The sequence below is a fragment of the Polyodon spathula genome, chromosome 4 (genome assembly GCF_017654505.1).
Source record: "Polyodon spathula isolate WHYD16114869_AA chromosome 4, ASM1765450v1, whole genome shotgun sequence".
NCBI lineage: Eukaryota > Metazoa > Chordata > Actinopteri > Acipenseriformes > Polyodontidae > Polyodon > Polyodon spathula.
Window position 1 is genome coordinate 7192730 of NC_054537.1, and position 24889 is coordinate 7217618.

Consider the following 24889-nt stretch of genomic DNA (forward strand, 5'->3'; position numbering starts at 1 on the left):
TTAACAACATACATTTAGAGGGCAGATCTGATGCCCTGCAAAGGCTAGTAGACGCAAGTGAGAGACCTACCCTGCATCTGTAGTGTGAAAATCACCCGAGGGCTGTGTGTCACCTTGGTTACCGCTGCCAGCTTTCCTCCTCTGGCTGCTCTCCCTGCATTCATTCTCACTGAAGTAGCCCTTTGCTGGAGCCTGCCTGCTGTAAACGTAGGCCCCGCTGTCTGTTTCATACCCGTTCACTGTTGCGTGACCAGACCTGTTCTCTGTGATTTCATGGTGGCAATCGGCGTATTGATTCTTGTTGGCTGAAGGAGCATTTTTGGGCAGTTTGTATCCGTGAGAAATCAGGAGATCCTCCACGCTGTACATGATGTATTATTGCGAGTGTCTGTGTTCTAGGCACAGCACTTTGAGCCGGAGTAAAACTGTTCAGCAGAAGCCATCACTGCAGAGAGAGAAGGAAACAGAAGAAGGTTAAACTAAAATAATTACCACCAAATATTCTTTCTTGAATGATGACAGACAGGTTTGGCTGCTAAAAGAAAACACTGCACCGATCACAGAGGGCTGCTGGGCTGTTTCCCTTCCCCTGTCTCCATCCAGCCCTTACAGTTTTCATTTGAGTGATGTATTTATGATGCTAAACTGCTCACAAATGCTTGTAAAAATCCTATAAATATTTTTGTACTTTTCCCTCAGATAATAACTCCCAGCTTTTTCAGCCTGGAGGAAGATACAGAAAGCTGCTGACTCAGTTGGTTGGCAGCAGTAGTTGGGTTTTGATGGCAGCTCTTAGATGTTTTATAGAAAAGTCTTAACGCCGGCTCACACACGTGCACTTCAAGGTTTTCTGCTGAACCCTAATGTCAAGTGAAAATAATCACTTTGAACTATGAATTGCTGGGTATTCACAGACAACCTCGTGTGTGGATTACTTTCTGTGTTTTTTTTTTTCTCTCTGTTCTGAAATAACCAGAATAATAATCAGAATAATGCAGTCAAGCTGTAAAAAAAAAAATTCTAAACTCTTTTTTAGATTAATAAAAACATGAGGTATTATTTTGGAGACAACTGACCCATTCACAAACCATTGCTTTGTTTAATGAGATAATACCATAATTAAATAATCCCATAAATGTTACATATTGGGCTCTTCCATTCCCTATGCAGGTCTTGTGTGCAGTTCTGAAGTACGCATAATATGATAAATACTAAACATGTTTTCTTACTTTTAAACAATGATACCTGGTACTGTATTAGCTTAAATAACAATTCACAAGAAGCAACTGGTCTGGAAAGAAAGAGATAAAGGGGGAGAGAATTCCACTCAGCATCTGAATTGACCTACAGCAGGAACTGTAACAGACTACATGAAAGTACGGCTTGTAAACTGAGAGCTTCTTTTAACCTAACACTGCACCAGATATCAGGTTACCCCTTCAAACGTTTACAAAGAGTGGCATGACAACACCCAACTGGGTTCAAAGATGGACAGATTTTGCTCTGCTCCAATTTTTTGCAAAAATGTGCTATTTATAAAAAATTTAAAAAAAATTAAAAACAAAACACTTGAATGAATGAACCTGTTGAAAAAGCCCCACCTTTTGTGTGACTCCCAGTTTGCAGGTTAATACTTGTTTTTATCAACCAGTACGTTAAGGCAATCAACAGGCCATTTTGGGTAACATGTATGAGACCATATAGGGGGTTCCCAGTGAAATGAAATCTATTTTTTCAAGCAGCTCTTAAACACCAGCGATAGCCCCACCTGCCTCTCTGTTATTACTGGCATCATGTTTATAATACTGTATCTCAACACATGTGTTTTCACTTCATTCCAACTATGTGGACAATCCATTCTTACACTACACAAGCTGTACAGATTAGTTTGTATTTTTAGTTTTATTAGCCTATTAGTACCAGTTTCTCTCAAGATGAGCGGATCTTTCGATGCAAGATATAATTCTTCCGCAACTTCAAAAACACTTTGAAATACAGATGTAGCCCCTTTGAAATTATTATTATTATTATTATTATTATTATTATTATTATTATTATTATTATTATTATTATTATTGTACCTGCATATCCAGTTTGCCAAATATATAATATAAATTAATTTTAATGTAATTTATGCTTGAATATTTGTTTGTTATAAAACAAGTGAAAAATATTGGGAGCACTCAGAACAGCAAGTCCTCTGATTCCTCTTGGAGGGTTACAATCCAGCCTTGAAAACAATAGGAGCTCCTTGTTCTGAGGCAGATCATCTAAAGTGCTGTAAACTTCATGAGCCTGTCTGTTGCTGTTGTAATATTGCACTGTTGTAATATTGCCTGTTTATCTGGACCCTGATAATGAATAAGCACAGCCAGTTCAAGTAAAGACACGCAAGCCCTCTGATCACAGGACAGCGAACGCACAGCTGAGTTTCAGACAATGCTTTTCAGACAATGGAGGCTTGTCACAATCTTGACCTGTGGTTAGACTCTCACTACAGGGTCATGAAGGGCACTCCCATACTTCATTCTTATTCCCTCAGTTGTTTCTCTATGCAGCACTGCTTTCTGATCGGAGCTCCACTCTACAGCTATGGCCAAAAGTTTTACGTCAGCTAGGATTTTAGGACTGAGACATTTATAAAAAAAAAAAACTACATGAACATAATTTAGATCTTTTATTTAACACCATGTAATCAATGAAACAATATTGCAATCGTCTACGGAAGCCATAATAGTAGTACAGTATTTTTAAAAAATGCAGCGTATCTAAAGAATATTTTTCACCCGTCGTTCTGCACCTGCTATCAAATTAGCATTTCCATCATTAAGCCATTTAAATGATACTGAAATGTATTCAAATGAAGGATAGCGCATGGAATTGGTTTGGGATCTGGAATACTAAGCGGGAGCAAACATTATAATGCGATGTAAGGATTTTATGTTGCACTTGGTGATTGTTGACCCTTCAAAAACTTTGCACCTCCTCTGCAAGGTGCAAGCCATTGTAGATGTGAGTAATTAAGAGCGGTATAAAAACACCCCCTGCGGAGACCTGTCATTGGCCTGAGGATGGCTGCTGTGGTGCACTTCCTGATGCAGCGACGCTTGGCGTTGAGGACAGGCAGGAAAACCTTTGCCGGTGAATGGCAGCCCCTCAGTGTGAATCACTACAGCCACAGCAATCCTATAAAATACTGTAGACTGACTATTAATATTTGAGCTTTTCAGATCCTCCCATGTCCAAAACCCACTGGTTAAGACAAACCCCATTTAAATGTATGTTCCTTATGTAATGCTATTACAGGTCCCTGTACTGCTTCAGCCAAGTGAACATGGCATCAGTATGCTGTAGTATTCAAGAACAGAAAGCCAGGATCAAATGTTACTGCCAAAGATGAAATCATCTAATTTCTGCATGCCCTAGGAAGTAATCCTAAACCAACACTGAGCTCCTGATAAATCTGTACTATTTTCCTCTGGTTTGTTTTCACATTGTGTTGCAATTGCACACTGACTCAGTGACATTACTGTACAATCTATTATTAAACATGTGTGGCTAGAAAGGCACAAAACAAGGCTATTAAACATGTTTTGTGCATAGAAGCTGCACATGTTTTTTTCTCGACACAATTGCCCTGTCAGATCCGACAGACAGACAGACAGCACAGGCACAGTCCAGGTTTTATTATTTTTATAAAGAAACGCAGAGCAGGGTGCGATACCTTGCGCCACCACCGAGCTACAATGCAAACAATGGGGCGATGTTATTACTTTCTCACACTCCTTCAGCTGGATCATGGCTTGCACAAAACACTTTTGCAAAAATGCAAAACAAGACACTGTGAAAACAAAGCTCACAAAACAAAAGGGGACCGCAGTAATGTGGCAGAGTTCAGTTCAAAAGGGGACCGCAGTAATGTGGCGGAGTTCAGTTCAAAAGGGGACCGCAGTAATGTGGCAGAGTTCAGTTCAAAAGGGGACCGCAGTAATGTGGCGGAGTTCAGTTCAAAAGGGGACCGCAGTAATGTGGCTGTGGGCAGTTCCCCCTCCACAGGGAGCTGCTGCACTAGGAACACTGCTCTAATAAAAAACACTTTAACAAAACAAAATTCCCAATTCTTCTACTTTACATGTTTTACAGTGCCTCTGTTTGATATTCTGCAGCCTCTCAGTTTAATCTCCAGATCCTAGAAACAGAACAAAGGAACTGGCTTCTAGCTGCTCCTTTATCCATGTTGCCAAGCCTAATTGATAATTATTAAATCAATTAGCATCATCCCTGCCACATGTCACCAAAAACATTCAAAACTATGCAAAATACTGTGTAAACAAAAGCATTAATCCTTGCCACTGTTTTCCATCCTCTTAGCTGAGCTCATTAAACAAACGTCAATGCAGCGTCTCTTGGCTGGTGGTAAACAGATTTGTACCAACATTGAAAAAGCATATCTATGACCGGAATTTGCATTAAACAAGGCTGCAAAGTTTGAGTTTATCAAACCTAAATCAAACTCCTATATACAATAATACACAATACAGTACAAATTCATTTTTATATAGCGCCCTTCACACCACAGTATGCACAAGCGCTGTACAAAGTTAATAACAATAGAGCTTGTATGTACAGAACAATACACTCCAGCTACAGCCAATTATATAAAAACACATTTTAAAAAGTATGTTTTCAATTTAGACTAAAATATATATTTACAATACAGCATTCAAAACCAAGGAAAAAAAAAAAAGATTCCATGCTTTTCAGACATTATCGCTATATCCATAGTCCTAATTCCACCTAAAAGTAAAGGGCAACTGGATCTGAAGAGCAGCTTCTGAACTAAAATATCTCACATATTTTACAGAACTTATGGTTTTCCTGTTCCTCTAACTGAATTTATAAATACCAAAGTGGTAAATTCTTTAATTCAGTATGTTTTGTGTTTGACCACTAATATCTCCTGAAGCAAGCCTACTTCATTCACCACATAAACAGTCCAAATGCAGTTCTAAGATCTATAAATAGCACAGATTGATTTGAGTTGAGAAATATTGGACATGGAAAAGTTTGTCTGCCTAGAATTCCTTAACTAATGCTGCATTTATTTGTAATAACACCGTCCCAGATAGAGAAGAAATACTGATACCCTGAAGCAAAACCCTGCTGAATACATCAAAGTACACATCTTACCTGTGAATGAAAGAAATCTCAGAATGATCGGCCTTGCATGAACAGTGGTGGGTCTAAATATCATCACAGTTGACATCATTAAAAGAAGAAGCTGTTGATAAAGCCATCATCTCTAGCTGTGAGCGAGCATCTTAACTGCATTATTGTATAAACAGATTTGGTTCTAATTTAATGTATTCCCTTCAGTCACTGTGTGTATAATTGTACCATGTTAAGTTTCATATCTATGTATCTATTTTATAATGCATATATGATTTTTCAGAGTTTTGGAAGGGCAGCTTTTCAAACTCCTTAACAAACATGGTGCAATCTTGAATGACTTTGGTGGCAAAATGCCCCTGAATCATGATTTAATATGCTAAAATCCCTGATGGGAGTGGATCTGATGCCATAATGATGGGCTAACAGGGTTCTTCCATGCATAGCAGCAGTGTGACAGCTTTGTGGTCTGGTTTCATACAACTCTTGTGTCAAATATCCACGGGTGTTACTGTTTAGTCCAACACTAGAGGGCAGTGTTTCAACTCATTAGCTGCAGGGACACTAGCCTCTCGGGATACCTTCCTTCCATCCCGGCTGCCTCTGCATTCACATTCCCACATCAACTTGAATTGGGGACAAGCATAAGTATGAAATAGCAATTCTTCTTCTTCTTTAGACTTTGCATATCAGTTTCAGTTTAGGTTCTTTACAGAGTTTCTAAAACTCCCAAGTGTGATGCTTTCTAAGCCTGCTGATACACCATGTTATTAACCAGCAACCTTACCTCTATCTGTCCCTCGTGGATTTAAGAAATGCACAATAAACTTAGCATCCCCACCCTATGTATCTCTCAAATTTCCAGCAAACTAAACCCCATCTCTTGAAACTGCATGAAAAGTGAGCAGCTGCTCATGTCAGGTACGAGATACACGTGTCAAAGCACACATAGTCTAAAGTGACAGTTCAAGCAGATATGCCTGTATATGTACGTCAGTGAAATGCAGCTCTGCGGCGTTACAGGGGAGCCTTGGAGTGGTGTTGACAAGGTGGCATACTCTGGATACTGTAGAGACACAGTACACTTGTACAAAACGGCTTTCCACACAAGTTACAAGATAACACGACATGCCACATTTCTCTCCCCAAGAAAAGCTTGCAATCAACTAAATAAAACAGAGCTCTCATCCACAGGATGGACAGCAGTTTGGCTGAACAGACTAAGCCAGACCTCTAATAATGTCCATTGTCTTCAGTCTGGTGTCAGTGGTGGGTGTATCCAATATAAAAACTTTGTCAGATCAGTTTTATGGGGGGTCGGGGGTGTAGTCATGCTTGCCAAGGACTTTTTACAATCAACCTAGGAGACACGATGCCTTAACAAACATGGTGCAATCTTGAATGACTTTGGTGGCAAAATGCCCCTGAAATCACTAGTGTTGATGAATGAAGAAAACTTTCAGTTGTGTTTCACTTCATACAAATCCAGGATAAAATCAAGACTAACGTTTCCAAGTCTTTTTCAATGTTTTTTGTTTAGGTGAACAGGTTACAGAAATTAGCATATATACTGTAGTCCAGAGATTATCTGCTTTTTTAAAACAAAGAAATATCCATAGTTATGTATGATTTCATATGCTAAAATCCCTGATGGGAGTGGATTTGATGCAGTAATGATGGGCTGACAGTGTTCTTCCATGCATACCAGCAGTGCAACAGCTTTGTGGTCTGGTTTTGTGTTAAATATCCACGGGTGTTACTGTTTAGTCCAACACTAGAGGGCAGTGTTTCAACTCATTAGCTGCAAGGACACAAGCCTCTCGGGATACCTTCCTTCCAGCCTGGCTGCCCTGCACTTACATTCCATCACATCTTCGAAGGGGGACAACACTAATTGCCATGTATGAACAGTGGTGGGTCTAAATATCACCACAGTTGACATCATTAAAAGAAGGAGCTGTTGATAAAGCCATCATCTCTAGCTGTGAGCGAGCATCTTAACTGCATTATTGTAAAAACAGATTTGGTTCTAATTTAATATATCCCCTTCAGTCACTGTGTGCATAATTGTACCATGTTCAGTTTCATAGCTATGTATCTATTTTATAATGCACATAAGCTTTGCAAGGGCAAATTATCAAACTCCAGAGTTCACACAAATGGTTTTAAAATTTCTAAAAGATTTAAATAAAACATTGTTACCAGTGGCAGTATTTAGATCAATAGAACAGACTTGTTTCTAAAAAGGGGACACTTATAATTTGCTAGAAATCTCTTGTGTTTTGCAAGCCTTTCCGTCTGTTTTGTCAATGACATCATTCAGCAGGCTATCTCTCTTCCTGAGGATGTTTGCAGCACAAAGCTATATGAAGTGTTTCAAATTAATGTGCAAATAACAACTGGGGGGGGGGGGGGCTACGGCTTTGCTTTGATTAAGCTGCTGCTAAACTAAGAGAAAACAGTCAGAAAGCTCCCTTCTGCAATACAAAGTCAGTGCCAAGCAGTGTTAGCTCCAAAACCTTTTCACAACAAATGGTGATGATTATCAACTCTGGCTGTTTGTGTTTAATTGCAAGGTACATGTGATTTTGATCTTTAATCTTGCAGTTATTAAGTTATGTATTACAAAAAGCCTTTTATGTACAGCTCACATTACATTACGGGGGTATTTATTGAGAGGGTTAACAAAGTTAATTCCAAAAACTCAAACAAACAAGTACAGTATGTGGCTAAACATACATCTCGCACTATTACAATGCATACAAAAATGAAAGCTGTCAGCATCATGAAAAAGTACATGACTCTGACCAGTATCCACCGTTTATGCATGTAAAAATGCAAGTCTGACGTACATACAGTATGGATTGACAGACAGACAGGGTCCCTCATACAGTCCCCACATTCTAACAGACTAACATAGAATCCCCACATTGTAACAATCGCAATACTGTAACTTGTGGTAAAGAATGCGGTAGTCAAATTTGACCACAACTGGAAAAGCAATTCTTTAGATGTAAAAATGAAAAAGGCTACTAATGACTACTTTAAAAAAATAATGAGAGATTACACTGTAATCTTGCTTTTCCTCCTGGCTCAGTGTGATTAATATTAATTAGGGTCCATCACCGCTTTTAGCTGCTTTGAGATGACAGTGGCATAGCCTATAAAGCAGGGGGCATTGTGATCAAAGGGATCACACACATTAGCATTCCGCAGTTCAGACCAGGGCATGGCTAGCCTTTCAGTCTTCATTTAAGGAAAAAACAAAACAAACAAGACACTTGTAAACAAACCCTTTCACACACACACCATTGCAAGGGATTTGGGTAAGGTATGGGGGCTCCTTAAAGAATAAAGTGATCTGTATTCTTTTAAAAAAGAAAAATATACATATTTTAGTACCGGTTTATAGCATTAATTAACCTTAGCAGTGCGCTGTCTTCTATGTATTTCTCTCAACCAGCACAGCAAGCTGTCAACCAGTGCTGACTATGGTACCTGGTTTACAATTACTGGTATCTAAGAGCAGTCACATTGCAAAGTGTGTTGATGTGAACGCCCCCATCCCACACTTCAAGCTGTATCTTAACTTTGACTTGCAAATCCTTCACTCTCATTACACGGCAGGGCATAAACTAACAGCAATCTGGAATTGCACATACCTTGTGAGTACAAAAACGTGAAGACACAGAAAACTGCATTCTGCGTCCCTGATCGAGACACCTTCAAAATTAATTTTTAATTGTGTCGCAAGCTCTTTGTATGACTGCTGCAAGCCAACTTTAAACTAATTTGTATCAATCAAGCATTTCTGGAACGCGGACCTACCCTTTCCTCTACTGCTGGAACTAATGAGCAAACTTCCTCCAGGCATCTGCCTCTTAAAACAGCACAGTGACAGCTGCAGGTTTCAGACTGAGGTGAGGTGTTGAAAAACATCTGTTTCAAAACCAGAATGACTTGGAGAAAAGTGCAGTGAGCTGCACTGGGGTCAGGGGCAGCCTGCACACCACAATCTAAAGATAGAGCCTACAAACCAAAGGGTTTAAACAAAGAACACAAGAGAGCTATTGTTCTACTCTCGATTTAAGCAGCTCTGTACTCTCCAAAGGTTAATTGGGATGGAAGTGGGCCAAAACCATTAAGACTGGAGACCACTAGAACCCCACAATGTGCAGAGAAAGGCTGTGTCAGGAAATGTAGAAGACTTACTACAAAATCAAGAAATAAACATCAAGTCTTCACAGGCCATCATTACAAAGTTTTCCTGTGTGTCCAACGCCATTATAATCCTAGTCATGTTTATATTCCAACAACACAAAATACAATGTTACTGTGCTTCCTTTTAACAAGAAGCCCTTTGTTTGTTTGACCTTTATGTTCAGAATCATAGCCTGTCAGACAAATAATGCAGTAAACTTGACCTCATAGCAATATGCATTGTGATGGGTTGTCAATAAACATTACACTTTGTATACCTTTTTCCAGATTCCCAGTGTTACCATGATACAAAATGTACCCCCACTCAGCGAATAATAGACATTGTCTTACATACTGGCATTTCTTTCTCTATGCACATTAAAACAATATATTGAATGAATTGCACTATGTTGATTTTTTTTTTGCAGTGTTGTGAAATATATACAGAAATACATGTGACAATACAAAGGGAATTTGCAGCTTTTTGTATTTGGTGAATATTTTTTTAAAATGTAATGTTATATTTGTCATATATTGGCATATTATATTGTACATACATATGGTCATTCACAACACAGTACACTGCAATATACTCTATAAACCATATATAAAATGTACTATAGTAAAATCATAGCAAAGTGTAATAAAGCACAGGGAGTGCATGGTAAAGTATTTTTAAGCATTGTTAAGCCCAGAGAAGTATTGTAAAGTCTTTTTATAAAGCATGGCATATCATGGTAAAGTATGGTAAATGCATAATGCTGTGTATTTACTAACAGTGTGTGAGTTGTATAATAAAAGACTCAACCAGGTAAATAGAAAATCAACAGTAAATATTTATTACAGCTCTAAACACCAGGGCTGGATTACACCAGCTATTAGGGATGGGAATGTTAAACGTTTAAACTCTAAAGATGTGGTCAAACATTTAATAAAGACGTGTAACTGGTCACGTGACAAATGTCACCAAATGAATATTTTTTATGCATTCATTTTATTAATTTATCATCAGTAGTCCATCACGTATGAGACTGCTCTAGTGAGCTTTTGGACCGAACGGCCGTTTAAGTTTAATACAGTTTTTATTTGTATGTTGTAACTACTGCACTACAGTAAAGGGCCTCTGAGACACAGTTCAGACAGGCAGGCCAGACATCTCTTTACAATTTAATGTAAAGTTGTGTGGACACGTGGATTTGAATACTTTACGTTATTTAATAATACTTGCCCATATACAATTAACTGCACAAGAAATCAAACATTGTATTTATTAATGAATATATTACTTGATTGTGTGTTAATTTGGCATTTAAAATTTGTGGCAATGTTTGGGAGGTTTATGTACACTAGTACAGCATGTAGAGGAGAGTGGCGTTTGATTCGAGTACTCGGGAATTGTAATACTCAAGTACTCGTCTCGAGCAACAATAGATCTCAAAAATCCCACCAATACTAGCAAAGGCCGCAAACTTTTAAATCTCTGAGGCAGACTTTGTAATATCAGTCACACTGCTCTTTAAAATTCCACTATTGTGCTATTCTATCCCTGGTAATTACCTTTTCCAGAAGTGAAAGTATTTCCAACTTTTTTTCAATTGTAAGCACAACTCGCTTTCGCGCTGTACAGTAGGTGATATTTGTCTCTTTTTTAATTATTAAATCCAAAAATAAATTTAAATGATGAACTACACCCATTGCATCTGCACCTGGATCAAGCAGTGAGAGGTGCCTAGCTCACCACTTTGGTGCATGTATTTAAAAAAATTCATATACTCTGCTTCCTTCTGTTTGCACAACACTGTAGAGAATTGACAAGCCCCATACATGCATTAAAAGAATACATGATCTTAGCTCTCATAGAGATAATGGATTGACTACCGTGCACCTATAGAGGTTGACAGATGAAATCCAGTGTATTTCCTCTATTCATCCTGAGCTGCTGTAAATGATATATATTTAAAATACTTTTTAAATAGCGTACGTAAAGTTCCATTGCTACCATCTTTTGAAGAGAAATGCAACTTTCTACAAGCAAATGCTGCATATGACCTAACAGACCCTTTGTTTCTGGTACTGAGATGACAAAAGCCCAAACCAACAAATAGATTGGATCTAGCAGGTGGAAACTAACATGCGTGGAGGAAGAAAGCAAATTAATCTGCTGCCAGTCTGGGAGGCAACTGAGCAGAACAGAAACAAACAAGCACCCAGGAGTGAGTGAGGCAAGCACCCAGCTTACAGAACAGCTGGAGCTGCTGCTGCTGCCAGCGGTCATGGAGGCTAGGAGATTTAGGAATACCAGGAGTACTAGGAGATCAAAGCACATACCGAAGCACTGCCTGGACCATGACTGCATGCATGCTTTATTATACTGCGTTCTATACTATAGCGTGAGATCCAGGCTATTTGTCACCTACAACTGGATTTCGTTTTTTCAGCCTTGTGTTAACATTGGAAAACATGAGCCATGAACAACCAGTTTATCAATCAGTTATCTGGACTAGCAGAGTGGGAGTAGTCTCATAATTACACTGTAGTTCCCTAATAAAGACCCTTATAATAATGGCAATAACACCGTATTTCATACAGTATACTATAGTAAATTTGTTATTTTACCAGTACTATAGGATACTATCATATTTCTTTTTTAAAGTAAGCATGTAAAGAGTTTTAATCGACTCCCTGAACTGTCTGGCAACTAGCTGCGCACGGTACCCTCACACACTAGTTTATTTTGCTTCAGTCAAAACGACAGCATACCTACATACCAGGAATGCCTACAAGATAACTGTATTATTAAACTAATTAAAGCACTCGAATGAACGCTGTGGGTGTCAGGGAAACTGAGTATTCCAGCAGGGAAGATCATGTGTTCAGAGCAACTTCAAAAGCCGTCCTCACTAATAAATACAACTCTGTATTTTAAAGAACACCGTATCGCAGTTACTCTACCACAATGGTCTATAGTCAATCCAGTCAAAGTACAAACCTACAAAATAAAAGCATGCACCAAACCCTTTGCATACAGTCCTTAGTTTTAAAAAGTAAATGCTGGTTGCGAATTGAAGCCCTGTGCTGTTAATTATCTGTGTCTTTGCTGCAAGTTTTTACTACGTACAGTCGTTTACTTCTGCAACGTGTTTAGCAAAATATATCCCACTCACAATGGTTAATGAAAGCCTTTTTTCAAGACGGTATGGGATTCGGGCTTACCTGCCTCGTACAGATGCTTTAGCCTTTACGCTGGCGTCTCGCAGTCCCCTGTGCTCCGTTCTTGTGGCTGAGACAGAACGGAGCTGCTGCTGAGCATGCCTATAGGGCTGGAGGCAGTCCGGTGGAAAGGAACTGGAACAGAGTAAGCTTTCCTCACGTTCACTAGCTAGTCAGTCTCAAGAGCTCCGTCCAAAGGGAAAAGCGGCCGTAAACAGTTTACGTGGAGTGTTGGAAGGTATTTACCCGTCCAAATCTGTACCTAAACAAAGAAAATAACAACTCAATTAATCAAGTAGGTAGTTCTTTGATAGGGCCCCATGTTAATGTAAGTACAAACAAACCAAATATTTTTTAAACATCATCACTTTTTATTCATTCCCCCCATCACCACCAAATGATTTAACAGGAGTCCATTGTAAAGCCATCACAGTTTCAGAAACTGAAAACTACAAAAAGACCTGAATGTTTTTATTACTAACTTTTCACAGATGAAGACACTGTCACCATTATATGTGTTTTCCAGCTGGTAAGTTGAAAACGAGGACCAAATGCTTAAGACGGTGCGCATTTATTAAATAAATATACCTCTGTAGTAATCCTCTTAATACCAAAATATGAGCTTTCCCCAATCAGGAAGTGAGTTCAGCAGTTCTGAAAGCAACAGGATTTCAAGGAGTTGAAGTCTGAAGTTTATTTTTGTAAAATATTAATTTACTCTTGCAGCTGGAGTTTAGTGTAGATCAGTTTGAGAAGAGTACCCAGCTGGCTTGCAATTCCTTAAATACAGTGATGCTCCATGCCAAAGGGTTGGCATCTCTGCATTTTAATGGTAAAATCTGTATTATGCTTTAGAATTGCCTCTCTAAATACCCCAAAGCACAATTTGTTTTCACCGCCATATATTCTTATTTCAAAGTAAAACAGTTCAAACAGTTTGCTAGCCATGGTTACTAACTAACCATTGACTACAAACATGTATATTAATTGCTAAAAAAACCCTCTAAGTTAACTGGAAGAGTGCTGATACTGGCTATCGATTGGTCAGTTCAACAGTGTACAGTTCTCTGTTGACACTACGTAGCAGTGGTTTTTACAAAGCCAAATAAAAGGGATAGCAAGATGACTTGGTGAACGAAGTCTTTCAGTGATCTACTACTGAGCCATCACACAAAAGATCTGTTCCAGGTTTTACTATGAGTTTAAGATCGAGCTCTTATCAAAACCTGGAATGGGTGAAACTGTTATGCAGTCAGAGTCTTATTTCCATCACTGGTGCCTTCATCTTAAAGAGTAAGTATCTTCAAATGACATTTTCATAATCACTTTAATGGATTTTGCAATCTCATTTTGAGTGGTTCTTATTAGAATCAGTCATTTTTTCTTACGTTCTATAGTTGCTTGCAAACGCATATGTAACTCAGATGGCATCAGCCAAAAGAGTCTTTATACAGGCAAGAGCCAGCGCCATCTAGTGGATGGTTATTGAGGGTAAAGCTTCTTGGTGTATTGCTGGAAATATACAGCTGTGCCCTAGATGTCACTCGCTCTTACTTCTATAATTAAATGTACATATGTCCATGACATGTTGCTAGAACAGAAGAGCAGATCCTCAATTTAGAGCACAGCATCTTAACACAACCCCCCCCCCCCCCCCCCCCCCCCCCCCCCAAAAAAAAAACAAAACAGCATTTGAGTAAACAATGCACAATCATTGCGCCATCATACTGTAGATGTAGCTTAACAAGTGACATAACTACTACTGGTCGTGTTCATTCTGTTCCAATCTTGTAGGCAGAAGCTATCTGAATAGCAGTTATATTGTGATCGTTGTCCAATCCAAACCTAAAACATAATTAATTGAGATCCAACTAAATTGTCATAAACCTGGAATAGTTTACAGTATAAATATGATTTGGACAGCAGATTAGAAGCATGTTTCATGGCACTATCAATAGGGTAAAGGGTCACCATGGGCAGCCAGGACTGCACAGCAACAATGCCCACTGTATGTGCATATTAATGGCCCATTTACTCACAAGTGTGTCCTACAGATTAGAGCTGTATTGCAGATGTGTTCCTCCTTATAGAAAACAATAATTTAAAATATAAAATCCATACCTAGAACATGATCTGGCAAAGCAGAATTACAGCAATAGCTATAAAAGCAAGGGAGCTAATGATGCTCTGTGGGATTCGAAATGCTCAAATAACTTCACCTTACTGCCTCTCTGCTATTCAGATAATATGCTTAGCTGGTTTGGGCTCCCTGGAAGACTAGGAGAGTCATTTGCTATTATATTACTACTGAACTCAGATTTCATAACAACGCCTGAATAGTACTGCCAACGTTAAAGTGTGTTTCTGTAAGCAAACTGACTCAAACCTGTGTTTATAGTAATTAACTGGTGCTTTCACAACCCTTTGGAAAGAATGAACTGGGAAAAGTCTATCATTTGTTGGGACTATTTCAGGATTTCACATCTGTTTTGCGAACTCGTTAGAGACTCTTTAAGCCCCAAATGTTTGAATATCTTACCACAGAATATCCTAAACTAAACAGGCTGCAGGGAATGGGAAGACTTTCCCACAACTCATCTTAAAGCAAATAGTGGTCTCCACCTGTCTAAACAGGACCAGTAATATTATCTGACTGCTCCCCACCCTGCAGTTTTATACATGATAGGTCAACACACTAAAAACAAGAAAAGTAAAAGTTTGTATAAAACAGATACGTACTGAAGTGTATTACACTTCCTGAAAGAATGCGAGGCCCTGGTGTCATTTAGCTTTACTGGTTTATTTTTAATTGGAGGATTGCCATAATTCCAGCTGTGAGGATTAGCCTCCTTCCCTAAATGTTATTGGCTAATCAGTTTTAAACAGTATACCTGACCTTTCCCAAATTGTTCTAGAAGTCTTTATCTTCAGCCTTCCCAGCACCTCCTGTACCCCCCTTCCATTGTTAATTTAAAAGCTTGATACATCACATGTGTTATTTCGTGGTTCATTTGTTATGGCATTATCAATTCAGTTTATGTTTTGTCTGTCTGTCTAAAGTCTACTGTTTGTCTTGTTTGTTAGACTGGACAGCTAACACGATTCAGAGCTGTTGCCCACGGCCAGCACAAAACCATGACAACACAACACTAACTGTTCACAAATAAATTGTACTTTTGCCACCGGCACTGCAGCACTCCCTGGGAGAGGTGACCATGTTTGTGTTTGGTGTTTGGACTTTGTTACAGTTTACGGGACTGCAACCCTTCATATTCCTGTGCAATACGAGATACACATCAATGTGTATCGCCAGTCCTCATGTTTGGTTTCTGTTTGGTCATCAGACCCTTTGGATATAAAATAAACAGAACTAATTTTCACCCGTACTTTGTTGTTTGTTGGATTACCACACTGCACCAGGCACATACCACTTACCACTTTGCCACAGGAATCAAGCAAGTTTACCACAACATTTCAGTACAAAAGCATGTCCAATCTGCCTTCAGCTTCTCCAACCAGCTCTGTTTTTATGTAATCAACAAAAAAATCCACTAATCTACACAAATCTGCAACAGATTAAGACAGTGTTACAGCTGAATCAAAAAATAATACTGCACACCAGTCAGTAAACTATAAAATCTGCTGCAGGCACTAGGCTTGTGTGAAAATAATTTGTTTTCCAGAGCACTGAGTGATGCTTGGGCAGGTTATTATTGATGCTGGTGGTACCAAGCAGTGCTCTGCAGAAGGGAGGGAGTGAACACAACAACCCCAGAGGCATTTAAATGAGATGAGATAATACACATCTGGTGCTAGAAAGCTAGAGCAGCAATCCTCGAGTGATGTGCTGCACTGGCAAGCAATAATAAACTACGACTGTTAATCGCAATGTACCAGTGAATTTGTCACAATGAGGCAAAAAACTATAATAACTTATTTTAAAGTTATATAACACATTTTATATATATATATATATATATATATATATATATATATATATATATATATATATATATATATATATATATATATATTACAGTGCCTATAAAAAGTCTACACCCCCTTGAACTTTTTTCACATTTTGTTGTATCAGTGCCTCAGAGTTTCATACATTTAAATGATGATTTTTTTCACTTGTCTACACACCATACTCCACACTTAAAGGGAAAAAAGTTTTTATTGAGAAAAAGATTATATATTAAAAATACAAAACTGAAAGATCATAACTGGATAAGTCTCCACCCCCTTGAGTTAATAGTTTTTGGAAGCACCTTTGGCAGCAATTACAGCTGTGAGTCTGTTGGGATAGATCTCTACCAACTTGATTTGGCAATATTTGACCATTCTTCTTTACAAAACTGTTCAAGTCCTGTCAAGTTCCTTGGGGAGCGTTGATGGACAGCAATCTTCAAGTCATACAACAAATTTTCGATTGGATTTAGGTCAGGGCTTTGACTGGGCCACTCAAGGACATTTACCTTTTTGTTCCTTAGCCACTGTAGTGTAGATTTTACTATGTGCTTTGGGTCGTTGTCACGCTGAAAGGTAACCTTCTAAACCAGATGGCAGCAGGTTTTCCTCAAGGATTTTTCTGTACTTTGCTCCATTCATTTTCTCTTCTATTCTGATAAGTGCCCTGGTCCCTGCCGAAGAGAAACAGGGATAACATGATTCTACCACCACCATGCTTCACAGTAGGGATGATGTTCTTTGGGTGATGCGCAGTGTTGGGATTGTGCCAAACATAATGCTTTGAATTTTGAAATTTTGAAAGTTCCATTTTAGTTTCGTCAGACGACAAAACTCTTTGCCACATGGCTACAGAATTGTTTTTTTGCATACTTCAAATTAGATTCAAGGTGGGCTTTCTTGAGTAAAATACAGGCCGGATTTGTGGAGTGCTTGGGATATTGTTGTCATATGCACACTTTGACCAGTCTTGGCTATAAAAGCCTGTAGCTCTTGTAAAGTTGCCATTGGCCCCTTGGTAGCCTCTCTGATCAGTCTCCTTCTTGCTTGGTCATCCAGTTTGGATGGACGGCCTGATCTAGGCAGGCTCTTGGTGGTGCCATACACCTTCCACTTCTTAATAATCATCTTGACCGTGCTCCAAGGGATATTCAAGGCCTTTGATATTTTTTTATACCCATCCCCTGATCTATGCCTTTCAACAACTTTGTCCCGGAGTTCTTTTGAAAGCTCCTTGGTGCTCATGGTTGAGTCTTTGCTTTGAAATGCACTACCCAGCAGAGGGAACCCACAGGAACTGCTGAATTTATCCTGAAATCATGTGACTCACTACAATTTAACACCGGTGGAGGCCACTTAACTTGGTGTGTGATTTTGAAGGTGATTGGTTACACCTGAGCTAATTTAGGATTGCAATTACAAAGGGGGAGGAGGGTGGACACTTATCCAACCAAGCTATTTCAGTTTTTATTTTTAATTAATTTTCTACAAACTTATAGAATTTTTTTTTTCACTTGGAAGTTTGGGATAGGATGTGTAGATCAATGAAATAAAAAAACTATTCTAATGCATTTTAATTCCAGGCTATAAGACAACAAAAGGTGAAAATTTTGAAAGGGGATATATATATATATATATATATATATATATATATATATATATATATATAGTGTGTGGAAATGTATTAGAACACCTCAAGATTTGTCATTTATATCCTTTATATACCTACCTGCATGGAAACCTCAGGGTGTGAGAATTTTCAATTTTAAGTCAGTAATCACAATGGCATAGAAACAATAGGCACTTGTGTGAAAATGTTAGACCACTCTATGCTTACATTACACACACACACACACACACACTCTTACAGTTTTGAATATAATTGCATATGTATATTATATATATATATACAATATATATATATATATATATATAGTGGTTTGATGTCAAAACTACAGAAACAATTGGGAACTATTCCACCTCACTCAATGTTTTCACACCTTGCTGTATGTGAAGCACCTCAAGATTTGTCATTATGATATCAATGTTTAGTCATACCTACCTGCATGGAAACCTCAGGGTGTGAGAATTTTCAATTTTAAGTCAGTAATGACAATGGCATGGAAACAATAGGAACTTGTGTGAAAATGTTAGACCACTCTATGCTTTAATTAGGCATCTTAAACAACTTCTAAAATGTCTAATGCATTTTATCATTTGTGGCAATGTGTTTCTTTTCTCTTACAGTTTTGAAAATAATTGCATGTGTGGCCTATTAAAGTCATTAATTAAATTAAACAATCAATAATTTGCCTATTTTGACACATTTTCAAGATTTTCCATTACAGTGGTTTGATGTCAAAACTACAGAAACAATTGGGAACTATTCCACCTCACTCAATGTTTTCACACCTTGCTGTATGTGAAGCCCCTGTCAGGCAGATAGACATTATGAGAACAATGTTTGCCAGTCACTAGTGGTCAAGCAGCCTGATGAAACCATTGGTCTACTTGACTTAAAATCCCCTTTCTGAGGGATGAAATGAGATAGTTCAAGTCTTAGTAAGGGAGGAAATGAAAAGGGTGACATCATCTTCCTGTCTTGACATAGAAGACTTTTGAAAGTGAACAAGTGCATTTAAACAGTAAGGACTTTGATTAAAAGCCATTTAAATATAATTGCTTCACTGTATCTTTGCTTAGCTTGTTAGGTGCAGTGCCATTAGTACTAAAACACTGCTGGTAGTTCTTTAAATGAGGACAATGCCATCTCTGTCCTTGGAAGAACAGATTCACACACAGACTCTTGTCTACATCACCCCTCCATATCCATGCAGGGGTGTTCAGTGTTCTGTCATACGTTCAATTTTCTATTTTATTCTTGCTAGAGTTGGAAGGTCCATGAGTTTCTCTGCTTTACCTTGATTATTTCCAAGGTTTACAGGGCTTTTACTGTTCATTAATACACTTTGCTATGTATTTACCATAGCACACCACAGTAAAATCTCTTGAGAGGCTTGCTCCAGAGCGTGATCAGTGGCAATGGCTGGCAACACTAAGTTGAGATGATGGTGTGGATGGTAGACGGAGGGTGTAGATAGGGGGTGATGTAGACAAGAGTCTGTGTGTGAATTAGCTAGTGCTAAATTGTTATTTGTTTCCCCTTGCCAAACTGGTTCATTTGTATCTGACTGCATGGGACCTTTTTTGTCTGACAGGCTAGAATTATACAGTTTGCAAATTGTGAACCATATTGCAAAAAAACCAAAAATGCATGAATTGAACAAATGTGTACTGTAACAATATATTTTATGTCGTCGCTCCTGTTCATCAGAGTATTCGGTCCACCGCTAGGATTGTTTAAACCTGAAGATTATGTTAAAACATGGCTAGATCAAGGTAGGCAAGCAACTACCGACACCAACAACAAGGCACAAAACCCCTCTGATCTAAAATGCATACATGGGAGCTACTGTAAGTCAAGGTCTATAAACAAGAATGCTCTCCATCCCTCTTGCATAATGATGAGATATGAGTGCCCAGTAAGTAAAACCATCCCGGGATGAAATGCTCCATGGTGGGACTCTGAAAGCTGAATAAATACTGTAAGTTGTAACTATAAAACTTTAGGTTTGCTGTAAATATAATAATACAAATATTAGTATCAATGTTATAAAGTTTTCTTGAAGGAAGAACATTGGGTCATCTACATGGTACAATACAAGGAAAACAAGAACAGATGGCTTCCCTAATAGCATCTTAAAAGAATATACTATAAATGAGTATACTAAAAGCATATATTAACACACTTCGTATTATTCATTCCCTTAAGGGAGGTACCATACAGGCCACAATGGATTCAGAAGTTTACACATGATGTAATTTGCACCCTAGTTTCTGGCAAGGACGCAGAGGAAGTGAAGTAAGTGGAGATGAAGGATGGGTGGCTTTCTGTTTGGCTCTGCAGGGGGGTTTCAGAGGGCTGTGTGCTTAAATACAAACTCTGAAGCTGAATGCAAATGACCCTGTGTTAGCCATGTTGACTATTCATAATGTTATTCTGGCACTGGCTCTTTCCATTTATGAGTTATGAGCGGACCTGGCGCCTCCCTTTTCCTTTGTAAACAGCCCTAATCTGCAGCTGTGCCTTGTAACTCACTAGAGTACAGAAACGGCTATTGCCTCCGAGGAAACTGAACTAATCCTACCTTGCTTTTCATCACGAGTGTTATTGCATCTTTTTGGTTTCTCGTTTCTGGGGTGTTCAAAAAAATCAAGGTTGACAGCTAAATCACAAAATGCCTCATCGACATTTAGCATATTTCAGGAGTTTTGTAAAAAGAACAACTAGGGGTTGACTTTTCATCCTGGAATATGAATTGCCCAAAAGAGACTGGTTCATTCTAGTTGGTTAGTTAAAAGCTCTCACACCACATAAGCAGCAGAGCCTCTTTTACATAGTGTGATTCAGATGCTTTCTTGCAGTGTGGGTGGTCACCAGTGGTTTGCTCCCAGCCTCTGCCCTGTCTCATTGGTGACATGACTTGTGATAAATATAGCTGCTCGCTGAGGTTAAAGGGTGAACAGTCTAATGGACAGTGTTGTGTGTTGCACTGGTGTTATGACTTCTTCCGTCTTGTCAAGTAGACAAGATTAAGGGCTCTATAACCACAAATGCAGACAAGCCTGGTATTTTGCATAGTGGTTAAGGCGCTCACATGCGGTGTGCGAGGTCATGTGATCATGCACCGGCTCCGCCCTGTTACACCTTGAGAGGCACATAGGTCTGAAGATAAACTTTCTTGCTTTCGGATGAGTTTGATTTTTATGAACAAAATAAGAGATGGATTGGCCAAGGACTGAAAGAGATTTGTTTATTGTCCATCAGTGCAGCCAGTTCTTGGCCCAGATTCATTTCAATCCCTGTACTCACTCCAGTCTGTCTGCAGAAATAAAAGAACAGACACCCTCTACACCCTCACAGAGGACAGAAGATACATAAAAGGCATTTGACAACAAGAGAAAACATGCTGCACGGCAGTGCAACACAAAGGAAGCAGTTACTTTATCAGTCTTTTCACAAGTCTCCCTAATATTTAACAAAGCACTTGCATACAGTGTAATGGTTTACTCAAATATCTAACTCATGTCTTGCATCTAAATGTTGCATCTCATTATATTGTGTTGTTATAAACTCACATGTCCCAAACCAGGTACTGTATTTTGGCTTAATCTAGTTTTTACATATGTTGTGTGTGTGTGTTTGCAAGTGGTTGACTTTGGGGATGGGTTGAATATAATTTTTTCAATCAATTACATTTTTTATTTTTAAATTATGATTAACTATTAACAAATGCAGTACTGCATTCTGTTTGGCAAGCCAGGGGGGGCTGGAAATAAGCAACATATTTAACCACAGATATAGTTATCTTTAAAAATACAAACATCAATATCCTATTCTCAGAAAGTAAATGTAACAAGGCAGAGGCTGGATGTGAACCAGCTACCATGTCCACCACAGGTGAGTGTCTTAACCACAGTGCAAAAGAATCAAGCTTGTATGCATTCGTGGTATTAGAGCTTTTAACCTCATCTCATCTCACTGGAGGGACAGGACATAATCTGTAATGGCAGTGTATCACACAACACTACCAGTTACATAAACATTATTTATAATGCTGCATGTGAAAGCAAAGTCATGTTTCACAATCAGGTTTTGTCTCATCAAGACTCTGAAGTCATGTAATACACAGCTGCTGTAAAAGATTCATGCATGGGATTTCCTTGTACAGTACACCAAAAGTATTAAAAAGCCAAAGATCCCTGTTTGCATATTTCTGATAAAAGATTACACTAGAACAATATTAATCTTGTGAGACATGGTGCAACCCCAGTCTACATGCGTGCAAAAGGGAAAAAAGAATATCACACACAAAACACCTTTCAAACCAGTTTGTATCAAATAGAACCTCTTTGTGGACAGAAAAAAAAAAAACTTCTTTAGATGTGAAACGATTATAAACAATACCCTTCTGTACACTAATGAAGGGTCAGATTCACTTTTATCCTTGCAGTGAGTCATTTGATTACATTCTGTTCAAACAAGTGCTGCTCAACATACCCCTTTTCTGCCAAAGTCTTGTAATTTCTCCGACAAAATAACGTGTAATAAATAGAATTGGGCCTCAAATCAAATTTTATCACATGGCGATTGTATGCATTATAAGGAAGCACAATGGAAGCCATGTTTCTAAAAAGGAAGAAGCCTTTTTGACATTTCTTGGCTGACATTAAGGGCACAGTATTTGCTAGTCACTGTGTGTAATGCCTCTTCCTATAAACTCACAGCCACAGTCTGAGCTTTGCTATCCCTTCAATGTAAACAACAGCACGAGGCAGGCATACGGCCTGGTTTATATAAGAGGAGTGCTATGTGTCAGGTCACAGCATGGTACCAAGGAAGACAGCACTCACAATGTAGTGCCCTTATCAGTGCTTCAGTGAAATGATTGATTTGCATTGAATTGCATTGAGTTGACTTGCTTGAGTTCCCTGTAGACATTTCTTTACTAACTAATTCATCCACATCGCACACTATAACAATGCATTGCAACAACTAGGTATGTTTTGTTGCTTGTAGAAGGTGTTTGTTTATATACTAGTGATAAGGGTAATTGACAAAGCCAGTTAGTAGTGTTGCTTTTAACAAGTTTACTGATCCCAGTAAGATGACATGCGCAACAACCTTACGTAAATATATCATGCAATAACAGTGCGGCAATTTCCCAGTAAACATGCTTTTTCCATGCTTATACTATGCACTACTGTACCATGTTTACCATGAGTTTTTCCATGCATTACTATTGCTTCTCTATGATATAGCATTCTTGCCTCTCATTTACCATGCTTTACTACACTTTGCTGTGTTTTCACCATGGTAGAGCACAGTAAACTTTTAGAAGCAATTATAGTTCACAAGTTTACAAGCTAAAAATGAGCACATTTTGTTGTTTTAATACCTAGGACAATCCTGCTTAAACACTAGCTGAATCATATCCAGGTTTTCTAATGCAACAAAAGTACTCTGATCTTTTATATGGAATAAAAAGAAAATCTAAGCTAAAGTTTACCAAGGGCCACATGTGAAATAGAATTTGCAGACTGAGGATTACTATTAACTCCTCCCCAATCCACAACACATATCATAAAGCAGAATGTTAAAAAGAGTGTTAAAAAAAAATCCACATCTTAATAATTAATACAATGCCTCTCATTAGAATAGTTCTGAGAGAGGGACTGTATCAAAAGCACCATCACCCTGATTGCTGTTAGAACACACTGAAACCCACAGTACCTTTCTTAAAAAAAAACAACAACATGATGCTGATTTCAATCCGTAATAACATAAACGGCTTGGCCCAGATCCCAGTTCTGACTCGCAGGCTGCAAGCCACAGTATATCAGCAGCTATTCACTGCACTCCATAAAACAAGGCCATTTTTATGCACACAAGCTTGTGTGTAAAAAAGGAAACCAGAGAGAGAGATTTAACCAAATTGTTACAGTTACTTAGCAGTCATTACAACCCCCACAACATATGGCTAAACTATGTGTATATTTATAGCTCTGGCATAAACATTTTCCATTCAAAACAATAAAAAAAAACAAATCCCTTACCTCAGATGCAAACTGAGGAGAATGTTCTCTGCTAAAAAAGCACAGCAGCTGGAAAAATCCCTAGAACCTTATCTGGTGTGCATCCTTTAAATCCCCAAGTCTGTCTCTCCTAGCTTACACTTCGTACTCTGAATGTGCACTGTGCTAATTTAACCACTTGGCTGCTGGAGCCAGAGGAGAAGGGCTGGATTTGGTAAATGTGCTGCCTTCACTAATTCAACCCCTCCCTATGATGTTCCTAGACAGTCCTTTGCTCCATGAAGCACTTTTGCACACACATTCGATTTTCACATGCCCGTTACCCACTTACCTAATTACATCTGGGCCAACTTTCGAAGTAACGGTGGAACATTCCAGAAGAGTAAGATAACTTACTCTTGTGTTCCTTCCGAAATTAAAGGCATGTGTGGAATTTCATGCCGGATACTAACAGACAGAAAAGAGAACCACCTCAAAGGAAGCACATGGTTCAGAGTGAACCAGGCCAGCCCCAAGATGGTGCAACCATTAGAATTATTATTTATTTTTTTAAGTATGCATACATGTCCGAAAACACCAGTTTAATCAAATGAAAATAAACCAATTCATGTTCAAGTAACAGCTGGAGCATACAAAGTATTCCTCTGAAATTAGAACCTGCTGTCTGTATGAGTTAAACCACCAG

At 38.6% G+C, this 24889-nt stretch overlaps 1 protein-coding gene across 1 annotated transcript in view; it reads right to left on the reverse strand.

Annotated features, from left to right (window-relative positions):
* Nucleotides 1–24367, reverse strand: part of LOC121314101 (junctional protein associated with coronary artery disease-like) — a 41934-nt gene extending 17567 nt beyond the window's left edge. Inside the window, exons 1-3 of the mRNA XM_041247005.1 lie at nucleotides 24226–24367; nucleotides 12583–12841; nucleotides 71–445 (exon numbers count right to left, since the gene is read on the reverse strand). Of these exons, the coding sequence (XP_041102939.1) occupies nucleotides 71–369 (299 nt within the window). The 5' untranslated portion in view covers nucleotides 370–445; nucleotides 12583–12841; nucleotides 24226–24367. The remainder of the gene's footprint in view (nucleotides 1–70; nucleotides 446–12582; nucleotides 12842–24225) is intronic.
* Nucleotides 24368–24889: the final 522 nt, after the last annotated feature.